The following is a 21,214-nucleotide window of genomic DNA, read 5'->3' as shown; positions in this document are numbered from 1 at the left end:
AAGAGAAAGGACAGATCATTGTCACTTATGACATTGGACTATATGCTGATCCAGAAAACTGCCACTGGTGAGTTAGTCAGCAGAATGTGAATGAAGTCCAGGGAGTCATTAGTAGTCACTGTCTGTCTGTCTGTCTGACTTATTGAGTACACACTCTTTAGGGTCAGAAGCCTTGTCCCATTGACCTTGTTATCTTGCCTGTCCCTACTGTGTGTTCTGCGTTGGTACTGAGTTTGCTAGTTGCACTGGTCTAGAAGGAAGGTGACATTCACAATTAGTTCATAGAAGCCACCACATAATTAAAATTCCTCCCAAAGTAGGAAACTTTGTCTTATGCCAAAACAGAGAGAAACCTCTAGGATCGCTGCCACCACGCTAAGTTTTGCTGTTCACAAAAGAGAATCCAGTCACAGCTGCGCAGTATTTCCTTTGAAGCCACCATTTCTGAGCATCCTCTGTAAAGAGATCTTGGCTGCAAGTTCTCTAGCAAGAGAAGAAAGTGCCAGCCACAGAAGCCCATACTTCGCTTTTCTTTTGTTGCTTCAATGTAGTGCACTCAATTTTTCATCTTACAAAAGAAATCTAAAAGGTTAAATATTATGTCTCCAAATTGATTGCATACCTTGTGGATTCTGATATTTATAGCCTTAGATTTGGCCTGTCTAGAACACTTGCAGACCGTAAACAGATTCCTAGTAGAGGGGGAGGGGTTCGTGTATGATCAGGAATCATCTCCTTTGGTGACTGTGTCCCTACCTGTCATTTTGATGGCAGGATAATCGCCGCACCCTGCAGAGACAGGTGTGACTCTGCGGAGTTAGATTTGATGCCAAATGATTGTGGATATGTCAGAGTTCTTCTGTTGCCCTGTTTTTATATTTGTACAGAGAGGCACTACAAAATGTTCCACTGCATCATAGAGTTATTGTGAAGGTCAAACGAGCTAATGTATGTTGGTCTTCTGTATGCGTAATGTCTAAGGATATAGTACCTGGCATTGGTATATGCTAGAAAGAGGAAACAGTTTTCGAATATCAACATTGAATGTTCTGCACCAGGGGCTGTCCAGCAGGAGATGTAAACTTGAAGGTACACATAGGCTTGTGAGATTTAGCAGGCGGACTTGATTGAAAGTACAGTGTTTTAACCTATGGGAAATCCAAGTGAGACTGAAGATGATGTTGCCAGAAATCCAAGCGTTGTTTAAAATGATTACTTGAAAAGACTAAATGTGCTCGTGAATTGGACACAATCCACATTGTGTTGTTTTATTATTATTATTTTTAAGCTACAGTGTAGACTTTCAGAACTAGAGGGAATTAAAAAAATATATATGTGCAGTACCTTAAGGAGAGGAGTGGGGACCCACCCCAAACCCACCCACATCACCACCCTCCTTGCTCAGAAGCAGAGTTGTATAATCTGAAAAACCTGACATTCCATATTGAGAGTTTATTGTAAGGTAGTAAAACCAGATTTTATATCTTGTTTATTCCTACAACTTCTGATGTGCTTCCAAAAATGGTATTAAGGCAGCAGCTGAGGAAATTTTATGAGATAATGAAGCAGAACAGTTACTGAAAGCCATCTGCTCAGTTGTTTACAAACTTGCTTCAATACTTCAGAGGCAATAGGAGGGTACGTGTCTAAACTTCACAAGCTGCACTAGGTAGAACTAAATGAAGTGCGCCCGGGCTGGGCTGAGATCGGTCCCTCTTCTGTGCAGCGTGAGTGGTTGCCAGGCAGGCCTGTTGGAGGCCAGCAGAAAGCACCACACAGAGGTGATTATGTGCCACCATCTGTCACGCTTCAAGCCTACCATACAGCATGGCTAATCAGCCTTGGCAGGATGATGGATGAACAGCAGCAGCTGCCAAAAGCCACTGTTGGCAAACAGTCCTGAAGTTAAGAACTTCTTCCCCCCTCTGTCTTACTCTCCAGGGTCCTGCTGCGTGTCCGCATGCTGTACTACCTAAGACAAGAAGTTATAGGAGACCAGGCAGATAAGATCCTAGAGGGTGCTGACTCAAGGTTAGTACAAATGGCTGTTTGTTCTGTACCTCCCGGTGATAATCTGGGGAGTTGGAAAGTGTCACAGATTGTATTTTTCGAAACCTCAATAAACCATTAGTGGCCCATCTCCCTTTTTGCATATTGAGCTCAGTGTCCTGTGAGCTGGGGCGTGTGATGGGAATCGGGAAAAATCCTGTTAGTATGTATGGTCCTCAAATAGAAAAGTATGGATTCAATTGCTTGCGTTCTGAGATGGCCTTTACAATGGGTCGTTGTGTGAGAAAGTTCATCTCTGAACGTGGTGGAAAAGTGACCTACACCCTCTTTTTGAACCTTTGCTCGTTCTTACCCAGCTGCGCAGGTAGTTATTATGAGGAAGGAAGCACATAGACATGTGGGCCATGCTTCTTGCTTGCAGCTCTTTTCAAGTAACAGTGCTTATTCGAAATGTTCATGTGGACTGCTTGCTGCCTTTTCAGTGAAGCTGATGTGTGGATACCCGAACCCTTCCATGCAGAAGTCCCGACAGATTGGTGGGATAAGGAAGCAGATAAATCCCTCCTAATTGGAGTGTTCAAACATGGTGAGTGATGTTTCTGTTTGACCACATCTTGACTGTGTGGCTTTGTTTTTATTTAGAGCTATTCGTCTGCTCTTTTCCAAAGTCATAATAGTAGTGAGGATAGTTCCAAAGGACTCTTGGCGGCTGCCATTTCTCTGTACTAGAAATCTTAATATGAGCTGTAAATATCAGATGCTGTTTTTGAATGTTTGTTGAGTATTTGAGAAGAAAACATTTCTTTCTTGGCTGTAAATAGAACCAAAAGCATATTTGTTTTAATAATAGCCAAGTTGTCCTATAGCTCTCTCTAAACTTTGCTTGTAGCAAGGCTCTCCTCGCTAGCTCTGCCAGCCCATGTCAAAGTGGACGGTGGGCTTAACCTCTGCTATTAATCTGTACAAGTGCCTCCTGGGCTTTGTTCCAAGCAATATTTCACAAATGTCAGTGCTGAGAACTCGTGGCTCCCCTGAGTGGGATGCAGCCTTGTTAACTTTGAAAGGCTGGGGATGCAGAACTGGCATGATATACACAGTGAGCGATTCCTGATTATAATCCCAATTCTCTGGAGGCCACGGGTATTCTCAGCAGCCCAGGCTGACTAAAGGGGAGAATGATGGCTTATAAAACCTTTTGTGATTGCAGTTTGGCTTGCGGCTCTACAGCAGTTAGGAGTGGTGTGTTGTAGCACACATCCTAATTGAATTGTGCTGTTCTGCCTATGTACGGCAGCCGCGTTTGGTGAGCTCAGCCTAAAACTCATTTTCCCGCAGTGCACTGCTGGGATCTGCCATTTTCCATCGAGTCAGCTCGGGCAGTCAAAAAACAAATTGCAGTTTGAAAACCATAGAGGGAACAGTGTCATCTTCCTGACATGCCTTATCCTAAACCTAATCAGACAAGTTCGCTGGCCTTGCGTACACAGGGATTCTTCAGTCCGTGGTGTGAGTTCCTGCAGGAGGGGTTCACTCTTTTCACAAGGAGAGTAGGGTGGGCTCAGAGTGCCACTACAGAGGTCATAAAGGGACCCTTCAAAGCCTTTTACATGTCATGCAAAATTAAGCCAGATAGGAACTAGGGTCAGCAAATCTGCCTAGTCACCTTTCAGTCATTCTGAATTCTGTTAGCACTCGTGTTCGTTCTGATAATCTCCCTGAAGTATAATTTGACCTCCAGAAGCTGCTCTGGAATGAGCATACTACCTAGGATACTGTACTAAACTAGCACTGAGAAAGGAACTTCACACTGTGGCAGTGCTGTGGACTTAGTCATTGACAGACCTTTCATTGTTCGTGTGTGTGTCCTCTGCGGGCTGACGGGGATGGTACAGGCTACGAGAAGTACAATTCCATGAGAGCTGACCCTGCACTGTGCTTCCTGGAACGAGTCGGTATGCCGGATGCCAAAGCCGTGGCTGCTGAGCAGAGAGGAGCAGACATGCTAGCAGATGGTGGTGATGGGTAAGAAGGACGTTTTAAAATTTTAATAAACTTTACATCACTATCACATCGACTGGCAGGTCCGACCCCTTAAACTGCACTGTGCCCTATAGTGCATTTGATGTGAAGTTAAATGATGTTTAATGAGTATCATCTGCTTATCATAATGACTAAGCACAATATACTACGTAGGCAATCTAAAACTCGCCTTTTCCAGAGATGACAGCCCCTCATATCCTCCCCCTCCCCCCCATACTTGTACATTCTAATGTCATTGTTGATCTCAAATTCGTTAAAAGTAATATCAGGCAGTTTGCTTCTGTTTTTCCAACCACCTTAGACCTCTTGTTTATCTGTATGACTTAACCATTTTTTAATGGTTATTATACAGGGGAGAATTTGACAGAGAAGATGAAGACCCAGAATATAAACCAACCAGAACACCATTCAAGGATGAAATAGATGTAAGAACTTGAGTTTATCGACTTTTACAGCTCCATTAAGCCATTACATGCCCATATAAGACTTGTTAAACTTTATAGATAAAGGCCTTTTCTGTAAAGAGATAGAGCAAAATAAAACCCCAAATCAGAATACTCCTGTTTCTTTCTTTGCTCTCAAGGAATTTGCCAATTCTCCAGAAGATAAGGAAGAGTCTATGGAAATGCGTGCCACAGGTAAGGAAGGCTCCGTACAAACTCATGCTGCGTGGTGAGGTCAAGTATGTCACGGTTCATTCGAAGCACTTAACTACCATCACTTCCACCTCATCTCTTTCTAATAAAGAAGTTTAAATTTTGCACTCCTTGGGGCGGGTGTGTGTGTGTGTGTGTGTGTGTGTGTGTGTGTGTGTGTGTGTGTGTACAAAGCAAGGATGTGCGGGTACTACTATGTCAGGGACCTTTGTTTCTTTTAGTCGTTATTTTCAATGAGAAACATAGGAGGAGAGAAAAAGAGCCAGACATCACTCTGGTACATGTGCTGCCGGGGATTTTCAAATGCTGTTTCTTTCACATAGACTCATCTCTTTTGTGAATACTTTGAATCCTTGTCTGTTGTTTTTTGTTACATGGAATTTCTTTGATGAAATAGCCACTTTCATTAAGATAAATTATTTGTGGGGTATTTATTTGTGGGGGGTCGGACGGTAGCGCAGTGGGTTAAGCACATGTGGCACAAAGTGCAAGGACCGGCGTAGGGATCCCGGTTCAAATCCCCGGCTCCCCACCTGCAGGGGAGTTGCTTCACAGGCAGTGGAGCAGGTCTGCAGGTGTCTGTCTTTCTCTCCCCCTCTCTGTCTTCCCCTTCTCTCTCTATTTCTCTCTGTCCTGTCCAACAAGGAATGACATCAACAACAACAATAATAACCACAACAAGGCTACAACAATAAGGGCAAAAAAAGGGGAGAAAAATGGCCTTCAGGAGCAATGGATTTATGGTGCAGGCCCAACAATAACTTTAGAGGCAAAAAAAAAAAAAAAAAAGTTTTTATGACTTAGACCAGCTAGTGGAAACTAGAAATATGTATTTTGAGAATAGGGTATTTTCTAAGTATCTAAAATATAGTTGGTTTAAATAGAATACTAATATAAAATTACTAGCTAACTACTATACATATGTTATGTTTAACACCATTCTGAGTAAAGTATAAGAGAGTTCCTCTATATTGTAGCTCATAGTACAAAGTATATTTCTTTGATATGGAATTGAGAAATAAGCTCATCCCCTCTCACAGAAGTTCCTGCACTTTTATATTAATATTTTTCCATATATATATATATAAATGTAAATATTTTTTAATGAGGACACTAAAATGCCCTTTCCCACTCTGTCATCTGAATGTTAATGAGTCATCTTGTTTTGATGGAAAACGCTGTGTATTTCAAGATTGCAGCTACACATTTCAAAAATACTTTTTCCACTTCCCCAGGCAAACATAGTGAGAGTAATGCTGAGTTAGGCCAACTTTACTGGCCTAACACTTCAACCCTGACCACCCGTCTGCGCCGGCTCATTACTGCCTATCAGCGTAGCTATAAAAGGCAACAAATGAGGCAAGAGGCTCTAATGAAGACTGACCGGCGGAGACGGCGGCCCCGGGAGGAAGTGAGAGCACTAGAAGCGGAAAGGGAAGCTATCATATCAGAGAAACGACAAAAGTGAGTTTCTTCAGAGGGCTTACTCAATTCCTGGGGTGGTCCTTTCTTCTTAGCTCTTTTGGGTCAGCTACAGGTAACAAGTACCATGCATTGAGGTTAGAGGAAAAGAATCAAGCTTTAAGCTCCCCCACCCAAGTACGATTCAAATTAATGTCTTCTTTATAATAGGTGGACACGGAGAGAAGAGGCTGATTTTTACCGTGTGGTATCCACCTTTGGAGTAATTTTTGATCCCATGAAACAGCAGTTTGACTGGAACCAGTTCCGAGCCTTTGCCAGACTTGACAAAAAGTCTGATGAGAGTTTGGAGAAATACTTCAGTTGTTTTGTGGCCATGTGCCGGCGAGTGTGTCGGATGCCTGCTAAACCAGATGATGGTAGGTTAGCGTGACACGTTCTATACTAAAATTCCAATAAAGTAAAAAAAAAAAAAAAACCTGAGGAATGAAGAATTTAAAGCATACCTAGCTTTCCCCCCAAATAAACATATTTTGTCTCTGAATTACAGAACCACCTGACCTCTCTTCCATAATCGAGCCAATCACAGAAGAGCGTGCCTCCAGAACTCTCTATCGCATCGAACTACTGCGGAAAATCCGGGAGCAGGTTCTCCACCACCCTCAGCTGGGAGAGAGGCTGAAACTCTGCCAACCGAGTCTGGATCTACCAGAGTGGTGGGAATGTGGGAGGCATGACCGAGACTTGCTGGTGGGTGCTGCTAAGCACGGGGTTAGTCGGACGGATTATCACATCCTTAATGACCCTGAGTTATCCTTCCTGGAGGCACACAAAAACTTTGCTCAGAACAGAGGGGCAGGTGGTATTTCCGCCTTGAACCCACTGACCATTGGATTTGGCCAGACTGCCGCTGTCATTTCCACACATGTCCCGGATGAAAAGGTGGTGGGCCAAACTGAAAGCAAAGTGGAGGGCTCAGAAAATGTAACCACACCAGAGAAAGCAGACATAAAAGAAGAGGAAGAAGAAGCTGACGGTGGGGAAAAGGACAGTAAACAAGAATGTGAGACAGAGGCCAGCTCTGTGAAAAATGGACTGAAAGGTGCGGAAGTCAGTGCAGATACAGGGCCCAAGTCTATTTCAGAAAAAGGATCAGAAGAGGATGAAGAAGAGAAACTGGAGGACGATGATAAGTCAGAAGAGTCTTCCCAAGCTGAGGGTAAGGCCTTAGTATTCAAGCCTCTCTCCTGACTCCACTGCCGCCACGGGATGCGAATGTTTCATGCCATGCGACTAAGTGCTGCTTCTTTTTCTTTTCTTTTTTTTGGGGGGGCGGGGTTAACTATTGTCCGTTTCCTTTTTTGAAGGGATAATGTCAGGTTATGCTTAGCTGTGTATTTTCTGCCCTGATACAATGTGAAAGCAACTTGAACTCACCCAACAAACGTCAGGCAGCTTAAACTCAGAATTTTATAGACATATACGCTTGGCAAATTAAAGATTCTATGTGATTTAAGTTTAGACAATTCAGTTAGAGGGGGGAAGAGTCATTTACTGAGTCTTTAAAACAAATGATGCCTAATTTATTTTATTTTAATTGTGAAGTAAATTGTAGGACAAGATTTTGAAAGAAACTAATTTTCTTTCCAGGTTACAAGTTGCTATGTCTGACTTAAGGTGAAATAAGATGCCTTATTTACTTGTTTACTGTACTAACACTTCAGCATTTTTTTTAAACTTTATTTCTTTATTGGGGAATTAATGCTTTACATTCAACAGTAAATACAATAGTTTGTACATGCATAACATTCCCCAGTTTCCCATTTAACAATACAACCCCCACTATGTCATTTATCATCCTTCATGGACCTGTATTCTCCGCACCCACCCACCCCAGAGTCTTTTACTTGGGTGCAATACGCCAATTCCATTTCAGGTTCTACTTGTGTTTTCTTTTCTGATCTTGTTTTTCAACTTCTGCCTGAGAGTGAGATCATCCCATATTCATCCTTCTGTTTCTGACTTATTTCACTCAACATGATTTTTTCAAGGTCCATCCAAGACACTTGAGCATTTTTTTCCCTGAGAGAATATAGTCCTTTTTGCCTCAGAGACTTGGTTTTCATTCACCTTCCTCTGCAATTCACTTGCAGAGTGTCAGAATTTAACTTCCTTAAGCCTTTAGTTCTTTTTTTCTTTCTTTCTTTCTTTTTGGTTAGTGATTTCACATTGACTTACAAGATTGTAAGATAATAAAGGTGCAATCCTGTATAATTCTCACCACCAGAATCCTGTGTCCCATCCCCTCCATTGGAAACTTTCCTATTCTTTATCCTTCTGAGAGTGTGGACCAAAGATCTCTATGGGGTGCGAAGGTGGAAGGTCTGGCTTCTGTAATGGCTTCCCCGCTGGACATGGACAATGACAGGTTGATCCACACCCCCAGCCTGTTTCCCTGCTTCCCTAGTGGGGTGGAGCTCTGAGGACGTGAGGTTTCAGGAAGGCGTTGGTGAGTCGTCTGTCCAGGGAAGTCAGCCTTTACTTTGCCATCTATACCACTGTGAACCTCACATGACAGGATTTGCAAAATGCCTACCACCATTCTGGCCATACAGTAGGTATTCAGTTAGATGAAACTGACTGATGTTCACATTATTTTAATCATGTTCTTTCCGAGCCTCTTTTTTTCAGTGATATTCTGGTCGTGAGTAATACACATGAATTCATTTCTCAGCAGGAGCTGTCTCTAGAGGGAAGAATTTTGACGAAGAAAGCAATGCTTCTATGAGCACCGCGAGGGATGAGACCCGCGATGGGTTCTACATGGAGGATGGAGACCCTTCAGTGGCTCAGCTTCTCCATGAAAGAACATTTGCCTTCTCATTTTGGCCTAAGGTCGGTAGATCTCTCTGTTATTTTATTGTTGTTGATTGAGGAATTGTGAGGTGAGGAAATTCCTTCCTGCCTTGATGCTTCAACTAATTCCAAGATAAGCTTTCACAGTATGTGAAGATAGTTTTTCTCATGTTTTTAAAGGATGATTTGGAAAAGTCTAATATAGAGCCCTTTTGCAATATGAGGGAAAGTTGGCCTGAAGAATATAAGAAGTAGAACTGTCCACGTGAATCTCTAAGTCTTGAAGCATTTTATTTTAGTAATCACATCATCTAGTCTATAAATGATTGTTCCGACAGACTTAGCCATTAGCAAGTTATGATATATAGACTTCAGCTTTTTCTTTTTTTCTTTTTTTTTTTTTGCAAGAAAAAGCATGCAACATGAAACTTAGGATCTTTAGCATGTTGAAGTGCATAGTCCAGTGCATTCATGGTGTTGGGAACCAAAATTTCCAGAACATTTTGATCTGGCTTGATTACAGCTGTATACCTGTTACACACTTCCCTTTTTCCTGTTCGCAACTGGCTTTTCCCCTGACAAGCACCACTTTACTTTCTGATTCTAAGAGTTTGATGACTCTGTATGCCTCCCAGAGATGGAATCATACAATATTTGTTCTGCTGTGACTGATTTATCTTGCTTAGCATAACGGGGTCTTCAGGTTTCATGCATGGTGTATGTTCAAATGTCCTTCCTTTTTAATACTGACAGGTGTTTCATTATACATCTATACTATTTCTTTACTCATCTACCCATCAATGGAACACTTGGGTTTCTTCTACTCTTAGCTTAGACATTATAGTTCTGCTAGGAACACGAGTGTAACAAGTATCTCTTTAAAGGGGGAACCAGCCAGTAGAGGTGTAATTGGCTAAGCGCATACATTACAGTGTGTAAGGACCCAAGTTCCGGCCCTCGGTCCCTACCTACAGAGGGCAAACTTCATGAACAGTGAGGCAGTGCTGCAGGGTCTTTCCTTCTCTCTCCCCTCCCTCTCCTTAGAACTCCTTTTCCGCTCAAGTTCTTTCTCTTTCCCTCTATTATAAATAAATACATAAAAATATATTATTTAAAAAGTATCTCTTTGAGACCCTTCTTTTTTTCAGTTCCAGAAGTAAAACTGCCGGGTGACATCTTCTTAGGTTTGTTTTTTTTTTTTTGAGGAGTATTGATTTCCATAATGACTACAACATTTTACACTCCTACCAGCTGTGCACAAATTAAAATTTGTGGACTTTGTTCTTTAATTTTTATATTAATTAACTATTTTTTTTATTACTGGAGAAATTGAGAAGGGAGGGGGAAACAGAGAGAAACCCGAAGCCCTGCTTCACCACTCATGAAGCCTCCCCCCTGCATCTGTGTGTGTGGGGGGGTCGGTCGGGCTTGAACCTGGGTCCTTGTGCACTGTAACTTGTACACTTAATCGGGTACATTAGCACCTGGCTCCCAAATTTGTGGATTTTCAAAACTGTATTTTAATTCTTTTTAAATCTGAAGGATTTTTAGTAGTAAAGCAACTTCATATAGTTGGAAACATTCTTAACTTAGTAGTGGGCGGACTGTTGACCCATTTGCCATGGTGTATTCTGAAATAATCCCAGATGTTGTTATCTGTAACCAAAAACAAAGCAGACATTACCTTTTTTTTTTTTTTTTAGCTATCATATTTCCATCATGTATTTTATGTCCCTCTCTAGTTTGGGTGTGTTTTTCATCCTGCTTACCCTAACAGGGCATCCTGGTTTAAAACAACTCAGAAATGGTTTCCGTTCCCTCATCCCCTACTGTAGAGGAAGCTGTGTAAAATGTCTGACTGAGACGTGTGCTAGCCAACATCTCCTTTCATTCTACAGCTCCTTAGTCCCTCCATTATGCTAATCTTCCGCACTGAGAACAGAAGGGAATTTTCCCAGTCCAAAGGTCTGTAGTAGCAAGCACTTTAATCTACGGAAACCGGGTCTAAGAGCTGTAATTAGAAATTTTTAATGTACACGCTTCAATGAGATTTGAAGTGATAATAGGTGGAGAATGCAAATTGACATTCATTAGGTGTTCCTAGGTTGGTGCCCATTTTGCAATGCTGAACTTTATTAATAGTGACGCTAATGATGTCCCACTTCCTAGAACAGGCTTATCCCGCCTGTGGCTTCGAAGCACCAGAGCGTCAAGAAGCTACACATTAGTTCTGTTGTTTTTTGCTGCCATTCACCACCGTCTCTTTAGCTTGAATAAAGATGTTTTTTTTTTAAAGATATATTTTCAAAGTGGTGGTCATGTAATGTTTCTAGCTTGTAAGATTCATTGTTGATAATCGAAAACTACCATCTTCTGTGTGAGGACTTTGCTAGACCTCACGTCAGAGCGAAGCAGCCCAGCAGGTTGTGTTGACTTGCTTAGTAGCTTTTGTTTTGTTCTGCTTTGTTTACTTTTTTGCTCATTGTTGGACTTGGAAGCCCTTTATGCTCTTCAGCATCTTGATGGGACACTTAGCTATAGCAATTTTTACCAGGTCTTTGTTACAATTTTGTGTGACTTTCCTTTTCCCTACAGGATCGAGTAATGATAAACCGATTAGACAACATCTGCGAAGCAGTGTTGAAAGGCAAATGGCCGGTAAATAGGCGCCAGATGTTTGATTTCCAGGGTCTCCTCCCTGGCTACACGCCACCCACTGTGGACAGTCCCCTGCAGAAGAGGAGCTTCACTGAGCTCTCCATGGTTGGTCAGGCGAGCATTAGCGGGAGTGAGGACCTCACAGCTTCTCCTCAGTTGTCCAAAGTAAGTTAAAGCCATTTGCTTTTGAAGCTTAAAGGTTAGCCTCTAAATTAGAACTCAGTCTGAAGCTCGCGGTTTACTGGTCTCACTTAGAAGTAAGACGGCTGCTGCTCCCTCAGCGCTGCTCTCCAGTCATGGATGCTTCAGTCCTTAAGCTCCTTGTTCTTTATTTCTGAGAGCCAGCTCAGATAGCAGGTACAGTGTTGGCTCATTGTTTTGTTGGAATTTTTCAATAGGAAGATGCCCTCAACCTCTCTGTCCCTCGCCAGCGGAGGAGGAGGAGGAGGAAAATTGAAATCGAGGCTGAAAGAGCTGCCAAGAGGCGAAACCTCATGGAGATGGTGGCCCAACTGCGGGAGTCTCAGGTGGTCTCAGAAAACGGACAAGAAAAAGTTGTAGATTTATCAAAGGCCTCACAAGAGGCGGCAAGCTCTACCTCAAATTTTTCATCTCTTACTTCAAAATTTATCTTGCCTAATGTCTCAACACCAGCGTCTGATGCCTTTAAGACTCAAATGGAACTGCTCCAGGCAGGCCTGTCCCGCACACCCACAAGGCATCTGCTAAATGGCTCCCTAGTGGATGGAGAGCCTCCCATGAAGAGGAGGCGGGGAAGGAGGAAAAACGTAGAAGGCCTTGATCTGCTTTTCATGAGCCACAAACGGACGTCATTGAGTTCAGTAAGTTCAGGAACTCACTTCCATTGTGTGTGCCCACATTGACAGGCAGGGTCCCTGCACTGCTGACGACGCTGGTCTCTGTCGCTCTCACTGATGCGGTATTAAAGCTGGCTTCTTCCACTAAAGAAATAGAATTGCCATGAACAGAGTCACGGTTCTGAGCTGGAAAATTGTGCTGAACACTGATACAGATCACTTGTCCTGAACCAAATGTAGCTTAAGGATTTATTCTTCCCAAGATTCTGATATATTGATTATTCTCGGAAGACTAGCCCCAAACAATAACATGTTCTTCTGAGCCCATAATTGTCACACCTGAATTCTTAAGGTGGAAAAGCTTCTGCTCTTAGAATCATTGATGTGTCGCAGGCCTAGCATTTATTAGATTAGTATGAATGTTTTGTTTCATATTTAAGATTTATGTTGGCATGACAATTAAAACTTCTACTACCGCTATAACTAAATATTTTAAAGCAAATTCAGGTGAAAAAAATCTTTACTAGTTTAATTTGAACTGAACGTGCATGCCAATGAATTTTGACTTTTTCAATGCAAAGGAAATGAGTGCAGTGTAATCAAAACCTCTCTAATCTACTTCAAACACCACCACTAAACGCGTGTTAGTGACAAGGGTTTTAACTCTGAAAACACCTATTCCAGCACCCGCCTTTAAAGATGTTGTCAGTACTAGATATCTTAGGCCTGTTTAGAAGTACGTGATTTAATTGTGCTGGAGTTCATTGTACATAAGGAGCTGGTATTTTAGAGGTAGCAGGACACTGTGTAGGAGAACATCGAAAATGAAGAAAGCTGAGAGGAAACAGTTGTTCCATTATGTTTTCTTACTCCTTCCCTAATGTTATTTGTCCATTTTCTTTATCTTGCACTTAGAGAGGCCTAAGTGCAAGTGTAGAAAGAGATATGGTTGAATTAAAGCCTAGAAATGACAAAACAGTACTGAAGTTTATTTGCCCCCTAGCGGGGTCTGATTAAAGCAGAAACACTCAGGTCATTAAAATTTGATTTTCATAACAGGTTACCATGCACTGGTTGTAAAAATGACACATTTTTGACTGTGTCATGATTTTTAAAGTCTTGTAAGAATACACCTTGTAGAAGGTCATACCGTGACTGGTCATTACATAAATTGCAGTCCTGATTCTAGCTGCGGTCTCTCAGATTGCGTCACCGATGATTAGCCTTCATGCTTGAAGCTACCCCAACATTTTGACAGTTTTTGTTTACAAAAAGTTCTTTCTCCCTAAAGGTAAACAAGTTGGGGAGTTTATATAGCTCACACATCTTTTCATTTAGTTAGTATTATGATTAATATTTGAGTCTTTGGCACATGGTTATCAGTCAGTTGACTGTGAGTGAGTAGTCATTGCAGCCCAGATGCCATTTTCATATTCCCAGTGTGCATACAGCATATATAAAACTTAAGGGCAGACTGTTCATTTCACGTATTTCAAGCCATCACGGAGAATGTATTGATATTTTCTTCTTTCAAAGTCACTTGAGCTACCTAGTCAGTCTGAGAAAAGTCTGACTAGGTATTGGAAAACGTAATTTTCACTGTTTTGTTTGCTTGCCATCATGTCGGAATTTCAGGGTTCCTCATTTGCCATTCCAGAGGACTTTGTTAATGAAATGCAAGGAAAATGAAACAAGACAGGTCATAAAATTGTGTATTATCTGAGCACTCAAACTGGAGACTGTTTTGTGTTACCTTTAAAAGTAAGAGTACATTCACCACCTCATATCCTCAGCGCCATTGTGCTCAGCCCTCCTACTCTGCTTGTCACTGGGGTGTGCAGAATAAAGGCCTAACAGATGCTTACACAAGAAAATTCAGCGCTAGATGAACTGAAAGATAAATAATCTATTATAGTTGTGGTGCATGCCCAGGGTACTTTGTAAGCCCAAAGGAAGATGGGGTGGGGGGGGGTGGGGGGAAAGCTGTCTGGAGAAACAGGTAAGTCTGGGGAGTTAGCATAATCATTACGCAAAAAGATTGTAATACCTGGGGTGCTGAGACCCTGGTTCAGTCCTCGGCACCACTGTAAACCAGAGCAGGGAGGAAGGAAGGAAGGAAGGAAGGAAGGAAGGAAGGAAGGAAGGAAGGAAGGAAGGAAGGAAGGAAGGACGCTGCTTAGACATTATTATACTTTGGTTTACTTTTGAAGATTGTATAGGAGCTAGTCACTTGAAAAGGAGAAAGAAGAAAATGTTTCAAGGGATGGGAACTAGAGAGCCTGTCATTTTGGTGAACTGAAGGTTACTGCTGTGGAATTTGATGATGAGATGAAGTTCAGCAGAGATGAGCTTGCAGACAGGATAGGATGCAAATTGCGGAGAGCCAAGGTCGCTATACTGAAGCACCTGGATTTTACACGGAAGGTGGTGGGGCGTCACTCGTGTGGGTAATTCAAATAGAGGAGTGTGGCATAACAAAAGTCTCGGACTTCAAAGAGCCCACTTGCATAAACTGACTGCAGGTTAGAAGAACTAGAATCAGAAAGCCCACTTCATAATATTGTAGTAGCGTTGGTGAGCTGTGATGAAGACCCGCATCAAAATAGAAGCAGTGGGAACATACACGGATGCTGACATTGACTTTTCCTGGAGGGCGAAAGAACACTTGCTATACCAGTGGCCAGACAGTCGTGCGGTCTAAATTTTTGTTAGAACTGATCTTTTCCATGTTGCTTCACATAGCTAAAACAGAATATTACATTACCAAGAGCCCAGAATCCTGTAAAAGCTACCAGTAAGATTTGGTGGATAGAACATCCCTTTAAATAAAATGTCCGTTAGTGGTTTTATCCGGAAATTCCTAAGGGAAGTTGAGAGACCTCCTGTCTTGCGTCTCAAGCTCAGACACGGCACAGTGATGGACTGTGAATTTTCTGCCTAAATACTCTTTCTCCAGGCTGCTACTGTTAAAGTTCCATCTTCTCATTAAATAGCTGTTCCAAAACTGACATTGTTTTAAGTAACCGTTTACCCCCTTTTGACCAAAGATCCAATCTGCTAGGATAGCACTTGTCTTGGGTTAAGACACTGTCGGGAATCTCCCTCTTTGTGTAAGAATTCAGACCAGTGTCAACTTTCTACAGGAGGATGCTGAGGTGACCAAAGCTTTCGAAGAAGATATAGAGACTCCACCAACAAGAAACATTCCTTCTCCTGGACAGCTGGACCCTGACACACGGATCCCTGTTATGAATCTTGAAGATGGGACTAGGCTAGTAGGGGAAGATGCTCCTAGAAACAAGGATCTAGCTGAATGGCTGAAGCTGCATCCTACTTACACTGTTGATACGCCAAGTTACGTACCAGTGAGTATTTCAGAGTTTCGACGTGGGAGGGATCTTGCTTAGGACAGTACTTTTCCTTTCTCCCATACATCTTGGGGCTCTCTGGTCACTCTGGATTTTGTTCGAGTGTCTCCTTGCCGAAAAGATCTCCCAGTTTTCGTCATTCTTGATCAGAGAAAGCAGCTGGAGTTTTGCCTTAGATGAAGGGCAGCCTTGTAGACATCTGATGCTGCCTGCTATGTGGTTTCTCACTTATTCTGCCATCAAACAGACGTGAGATGGTCTATTATTCTCCTCATAGTGTGGTTTCCAAGAAGTCTCATTATTGGGATAACACTCATGAGTACACTTGAATGGCTCTCCAAATAAGGTCTCACCAGCACAGAATATGATGAAGCCGCTAACTCGCAAAGATCTACCATGAAGCTTTTACCTGTGAAGAATTTGATCCGCAGCTGTAGCCTATGGCTTTTCTGAACTTCTCTTAAGCAAGGGCATCTGTCACATCAAACACCAAACAGTGTCTCCAGATGATCAGCCACATGAACTACTTAGCAACACAAATCTTGTTTATTTCCTGTACCTATGTGAACGGTTTTGTAAAACTTAAACATGGGATTTTTGTTTGATCTTACTAAGGTCAGCCCGACTTGGATCTTTGCCTCTCAGAACGGCCCCTCTTACAAAGCCTCTCACCCTCCATTGAGCTCTCCCTGGTGTGCAGTCTTGTGTCTGTAGATGCGATGCCTTCTCTATATTTGAGTCACTAGCTAGACATTAGCCAGGGTGCTAGAGATTTTTTTTTTCTTTAAGAATGCGATGTTTGGTCAACCAAAGAAAGACTTTAATCAGGTTTATTGCTAGGCAATAAGAAAAACACATTTTAAACTTAGAGATTCATTTAGTTCTCTAATGTTCAGAGGAAGAAAAAAGTCCCCTTTTAAAGAAAAGTATGGTTTCAGATAATTACAGTAATTCTTGGAACTTTCATAGTAATTGGAAATGACATATATGTATATATATATATATATATATATATATATATATATATATATATATATATATATATATTTCTAGGGAAGCTCTAAATAATTTTTTACTAAATAAATTTTTTTCTCTTGCAGAAGAATGCAGATGTGCTGTTTTCCTCATTTCAGAAACCGAAACAGAAACGACACAGATGTCGAAACCCTAATAAGTTGGATATAAACACTTTGACAGGAGAAGAGAGGGTACCTGTTGTCAATAAGCGAAATGGGAAGAAGGTAAACACTGGGAAAGGAAATTGATCTCAGTACGATTTCTTAGCCCAGAAAGAAGTGTTTTATCGTGGCATCTCTTAAAACAAAAAAAGAACAGTGTTGCTTCCAGAATGTGTGTGTGTTCGTGTGTGTGTGTGTGTGTGTGTGTGTGTGTGTGTGTGTGTGTGTGTGTGTGTGTGTGTACACCTATACCTATATGAAGGGAGATGAGGAAAGCAGCTATAGGAGAGGAATGAATTTGAGGTTTGGTTTTATTTTTTATTTTTTTAACTTATTTTCCAAATCCTTCCCCCCTCCCCCAGATGGGTGGAGCTATGGCGCCTCCAATGAAGGATCTACCTAGGTGGCTAGAAGAAAACCCTGAATTTGCAGTTGCTCCAGACTGGACTGAGATAGTGAAGCAGTCTGTAAGTATACATCCTGTGCTCTATTAAGAAAGATGTCTCTGTAAAATTGTTTTCCTATGTGCTGGCCCCTAGTTATTCAGTTGCAATAACTATTCAATTCCAATAGTTAATTCAGTTAAAGTAATTGAATTAACACATCATTTCTTGGATCAGTCTGCCATTAATCTGAGTTGATTGATTTGGCTTTGAAAAGCATAAAGTACTAGGGGCCAGGCGGCCAGGCGGCGGCGCAGCCAGCTGAGTGCACAGGCTTTGACTGTACAAAGACCCAGGTTCAATCCCCCAGCCCCCCGCAGGGGGAAAGCTTTGCGAGTGGTGCAGTCGTACTGCAGGAGTCTCTCTGTCTTTCTCCTCTCTTTCTCCCCTTACCCTCTCAATTTCAGTAAAATAAAAGATAATTTTTAAAAACAAGTATAAAATACTGATTTTAAAGTATCTCTTTAAAATAATCCACATTCATAATCTGGGAGGTAGACGTACTGCCAAGTCTATTGCCTCAGACAAACCTAGTTAGCACTTATTCTATGGGATAGAATTCATAGAGGCTTAGATCATTAAGGTTACTAGCTGATTTCTGGTTTACTAGTTCTTGACTCCTTTGGTTTAAACTGTATGGTAAAATTCCTTATTTTCCTTTTAGTGTATACTTCAGTTGATCTTAGCATGTGTAGTTTCACAGACTGGCACCTTGGTCAGACTATAGACAGACCCTCCCCTCAAGGTCCTTGTATTACCTTAATGCCCCTTCTCCCGCCTCTGGCAAACAGTGAGCTATTCTGTACCCCAAAGTTTATCTCTCTTAGTGTCATATAAACAGAAATATTAAATATATATCATGTTTTTGAGGTAACTTATTTCATCCTGTTCTGGTCCATCACCATGGCTGTACATATAAAAAGTGTGTTCGCAATCATTTCTGAGCAATACTCCCATCGTGTGGAAGTGTCCCTGTCATGTGGTGGCCCGTAACCCACAGAAGTATGTCTAAACTTCCACTGCACATTTTGGCAGTTATGAATAGAACTGCCAGAAAGAGCTTTCATGCACAGGCTTTGATGTAAACAAGGCTTTCCTTTTCTAGGGTAGAAACTAAAACGTAATTTTCTAAAATTTTATTTATTTTATTTTTGAGAGAGATTCAGAGAGAGAGAGAGAGAGAGGAATACCAGAGCACTGCTCAGCTCTGGCTTATAGTGGTGCAGGGGACTGAACCTGGAACTTTTGGAGCTTCAGGCATGAGAGTCTGTTTGCATAACAGACTGTCTCCCCTGCCCCCACTAAAATGTAATTTTAACCAATAAAAACTCTCGGGTGTGTTCTTCAGTTATTCAGTTAGTTGTAGATGGATATAACTTGACATTTGATAACTGATAACTGATGACTAGCTTGTAGCAATCTTTTTTTCCAGTTAAGCATGACTCATCAAACTAATACCAGTGCCCAGAAAGATTCGTTTATTTGTTTGTTTGTTTTCTTAAGTTTTCTCATTGAGCTTTTAGGCTGAAAGTGATGCTTGTGTGTTTCTAGTCAGCATGTCAATTGTAAGTTCCTCACAAAGATCCTTTTATAGCGACTTTATGCTGCTGTCTGCCGGTCTCCTGCAGGGTTTTGTTCCTGAGTCCATGTTTGACCGGCTCCTCACTGGACCTGTGGTGAGAGGAGAAGGAGCAAGCCGAAGAGGCAGAAGGCCCAAAAGTGAGATTGCCAGGGCTGCAGCAGGCATGGCCTCCACATCAGGAATCAACCCTTTGTTGGTGAACAGCTTGTTTGCCGGGATGGATCTGACGAGCCTTCAGAATCTCCAGAGCCTCCAGTCTCTCCAGCTGGCAGGCCTCATGGGTTTCCCTCCAGGACTGGCTGCCGCTGCGACAGCTGGAGGCGACACTAAGAACCCTGCAGCTGTGCTGCCCCTTGTGCTGCCGGGCATGGCGGGCCTGCCCAGCGTGTTCGGACTGGGCGGACTGTTGAACAACCCTCTATCCGCTGCTACTGGAAACACCACTACTGCTTCTAGTCAAGGAGAGCCGGAAGACAGCACTTCAAAAGTAGAGGAGAAAGGAAATGAGAACGAAGAAGAGAACAAAGACTCGGAGAAAAGCACAGATGCTGTTTCGGCCTCTGACCCTGCAAATGGATCTGTTGGTGCTGCTACTGCCCCGGCTGGATTGCCCTCCAACCCACTGGCCTTCAACCCTTTCCTCCTGTCCACCATGGCTCCAGGCCTCTTTTACCCGTCCATGTTTCTACCTCCGGGACTGGGAGGATTGACACTACCTGGGTTCCCAGCGTTAGCAGGACTTCAGAATGCCGTGGGAGCCGGTGAGGACAAGGCTCCCGACAAGGTCGAGGGCAGCGCCTTTCAGGAGGAAGAGAACCTAGAAGGCAGTGATGCCGAGGAGAACCTGGATAAGACTGCGGAGTCCTCCATCTTAGAAGATGAAATAGCACAGGGGGAAGAGCTCGACTCGCTCGACGGGGGGGAGGAAATAGAAAACCATGGAAACGATGAGTAACCCTGTGCCAGTTCCAGTTAAAGTGTTTCAAACTTTTTGACAAGTGGTAGTCCTACTGTTTACACTCACAGTTAATGTTCATACCTAGTTTTATAAGCTGTTCTGTAACATAGTGTAGCAAAAAAAAAAAAAAGAAAGAAAAAGAAAAAAGAAAAGAAAAAGGAAAAAAAAAAAAAGTCCAAGTCATGTTATACAGGTATGTCAAAAGGTATCTTGGTCATGGAGTATTGTGCAGTGCATTATTTATTATCCCTAGGAGAGATGAAATTTGAGAGGTGATCATGTCTTTTTTAAGGAAACTTACATAATGCTCTGCTTTTTTATTTTTTTTTTTCCCCTTTCCTTTTGGTACCATCGGTATTATAATAAAGAGCGATTTTTAACTGGAGTGGCACTAATGGAAGGAAGTGCCGCTCAAAGGAAATATGAAGTTATATATTTAATTTTTTTATCTGAATTCTTTTGCTGTGAAGGTCAAGATGAAATTTACCACGCATATCATACCTGTCCATTGGTCTCCCTGTTTAACTGTATGGCGGGTCCCCTTCCCCCCGTGCAGCCACACACATCCACACTCTGACAATCTCCACATCGGTGTGAACGCCTCTGACCCGAGGTGCAGCAATAATAAGGCAGCTGTTGAATGTGAAGGATCCCTTTGGAAACTTACCTACTGGGAGGGTTCTTGCCGGATAGAACTACAGTTCCATTGTCTCGTGGTCTTGTAATGCACTGGTATAAGCAAAATAAATAGATGAATAAATAAAGCGTGAGAGAAGAGAGAATCAGGTACCTTTTTTTTAAATTAAAGGACTTTGTTACTTTAGCCACAAAGCTAAAACAGCATTACCTCAGCTCGAAACTAGCCTTGAAGTTTACAGACATGACTTTGTAAATGTATTGTTTTTCTTTGTTGTGATGTCCTTTTATTTTTTTTCCCCCCTTTGGAAACTGCTATCATGTAAGATAAGATGTAAATTGCTGCCAACTGTAGTAATGATGCTTTTAATAAAAGTGACCCATGATATGCAGAGATGTCATGACACAGTGTAGTAGTATGTAGGGAGCTGGTGTTCACTCTGTTTTCTGTATTCGCAGTAGATGCAAGTCCAGCATTCTGGCCTCTGTATAGTTTCTTGATAGATCCCTTAAACTAGAGTAGCAGTTACTAATATGCAAAACCCATTGTCTTCATACTAGACAGGAAGAAGAACCTTAAATTATCTTC

The 21,214-nt window shown here is 42.1% G+C and overlaps 1 protein-coding gene across 4 annotated transcripts in view; it reads left to right on the top strand.

Moving 5' to 3' along the window:
• The window catches only part of CHD7 (chromodomain helicase DNA binding protein 7), a 67,951-nt gene extending 46,925 nt beyond the window's left edge, over positions 1-21,026 (top strand). Inside the window, exons 18-32 of one of the 4 annotated variants that reach the window (XM_060200960.1) lie at positions 1,942-2,031; positions 2,493-2,596; positions 3,903-4,032; positions 4,403-4,475; positions 4,634-4,688; positions 5,942-6,170; positions 6,339-6,547; positions 6,679-7,347; positions 8,866-9,023; positions 11,580-11,807; positions 12,041-12,484; positions 15,604-15,825; positions 16,929-17,069; positions 17,369-17,473; positions 19,078-21,026. In XM_060200960.1, coding sequence (XP_060056943.1) covers positions 1,942-2,031; positions 2,493-2,596; positions 3,903-4,032; positions 4,403-4,475; positions 4,634-4,688; positions 5,942-6,170; positions 6,339-6,547; positions 6,679-7,347; positions 8,866-9,023; positions 11,580-11,807; positions 12,041-12,484; positions 15,604-15,825; positions 16,929-17,069; positions 17,369-17,473; positions 19,078-19,986 — 3,766 coding nt within the window. In that variant the 3' untranslated portion in view covers positions 19,987-21,026. Of the gene's footprint in view, positions 1-1,941; positions 2,032-2,492; positions 2,597-3,902; positions 4,033-4,402; positions 4,476-4,633; positions 4,689-5,941; positions 6,171-6,338; positions 6,548-6,678; positions 7,348-8,862; positions 9,024-11,579; positions 11,808-12,040; positions 14,406-15,603; positions 15,826-16,928; positions 17,070-17,368; positions 17,474-19,077 lie in introns of those variants that run through there. The other 3 variants (XM_060200959.1, XM_060200961.1, XM_060200963.1) reach the window with 3 other exon arrangements.
• Positions 21,027-21,214: the final 188 nt, after the last annotated feature.

Source organism: Erinaceus europaeus, chromosome 1 (assembly GCF_950295315.1).
Source record: "Erinaceus europaeus chromosome 1, mEriEur2.1, whole genome shotgun sequence".
Taxonomy (NCBI): domain Eukaryota; kingdom Metazoa; phylum Chordata; class Mammalia; order Eulipotyphla; family Erinaceidae; genus Erinaceus; species Erinaceus europaeus.
Note: the sequence above shows the minus strand (reverse complement) of the source record. Positions and strands in the feature narration are given on the sequence as shown.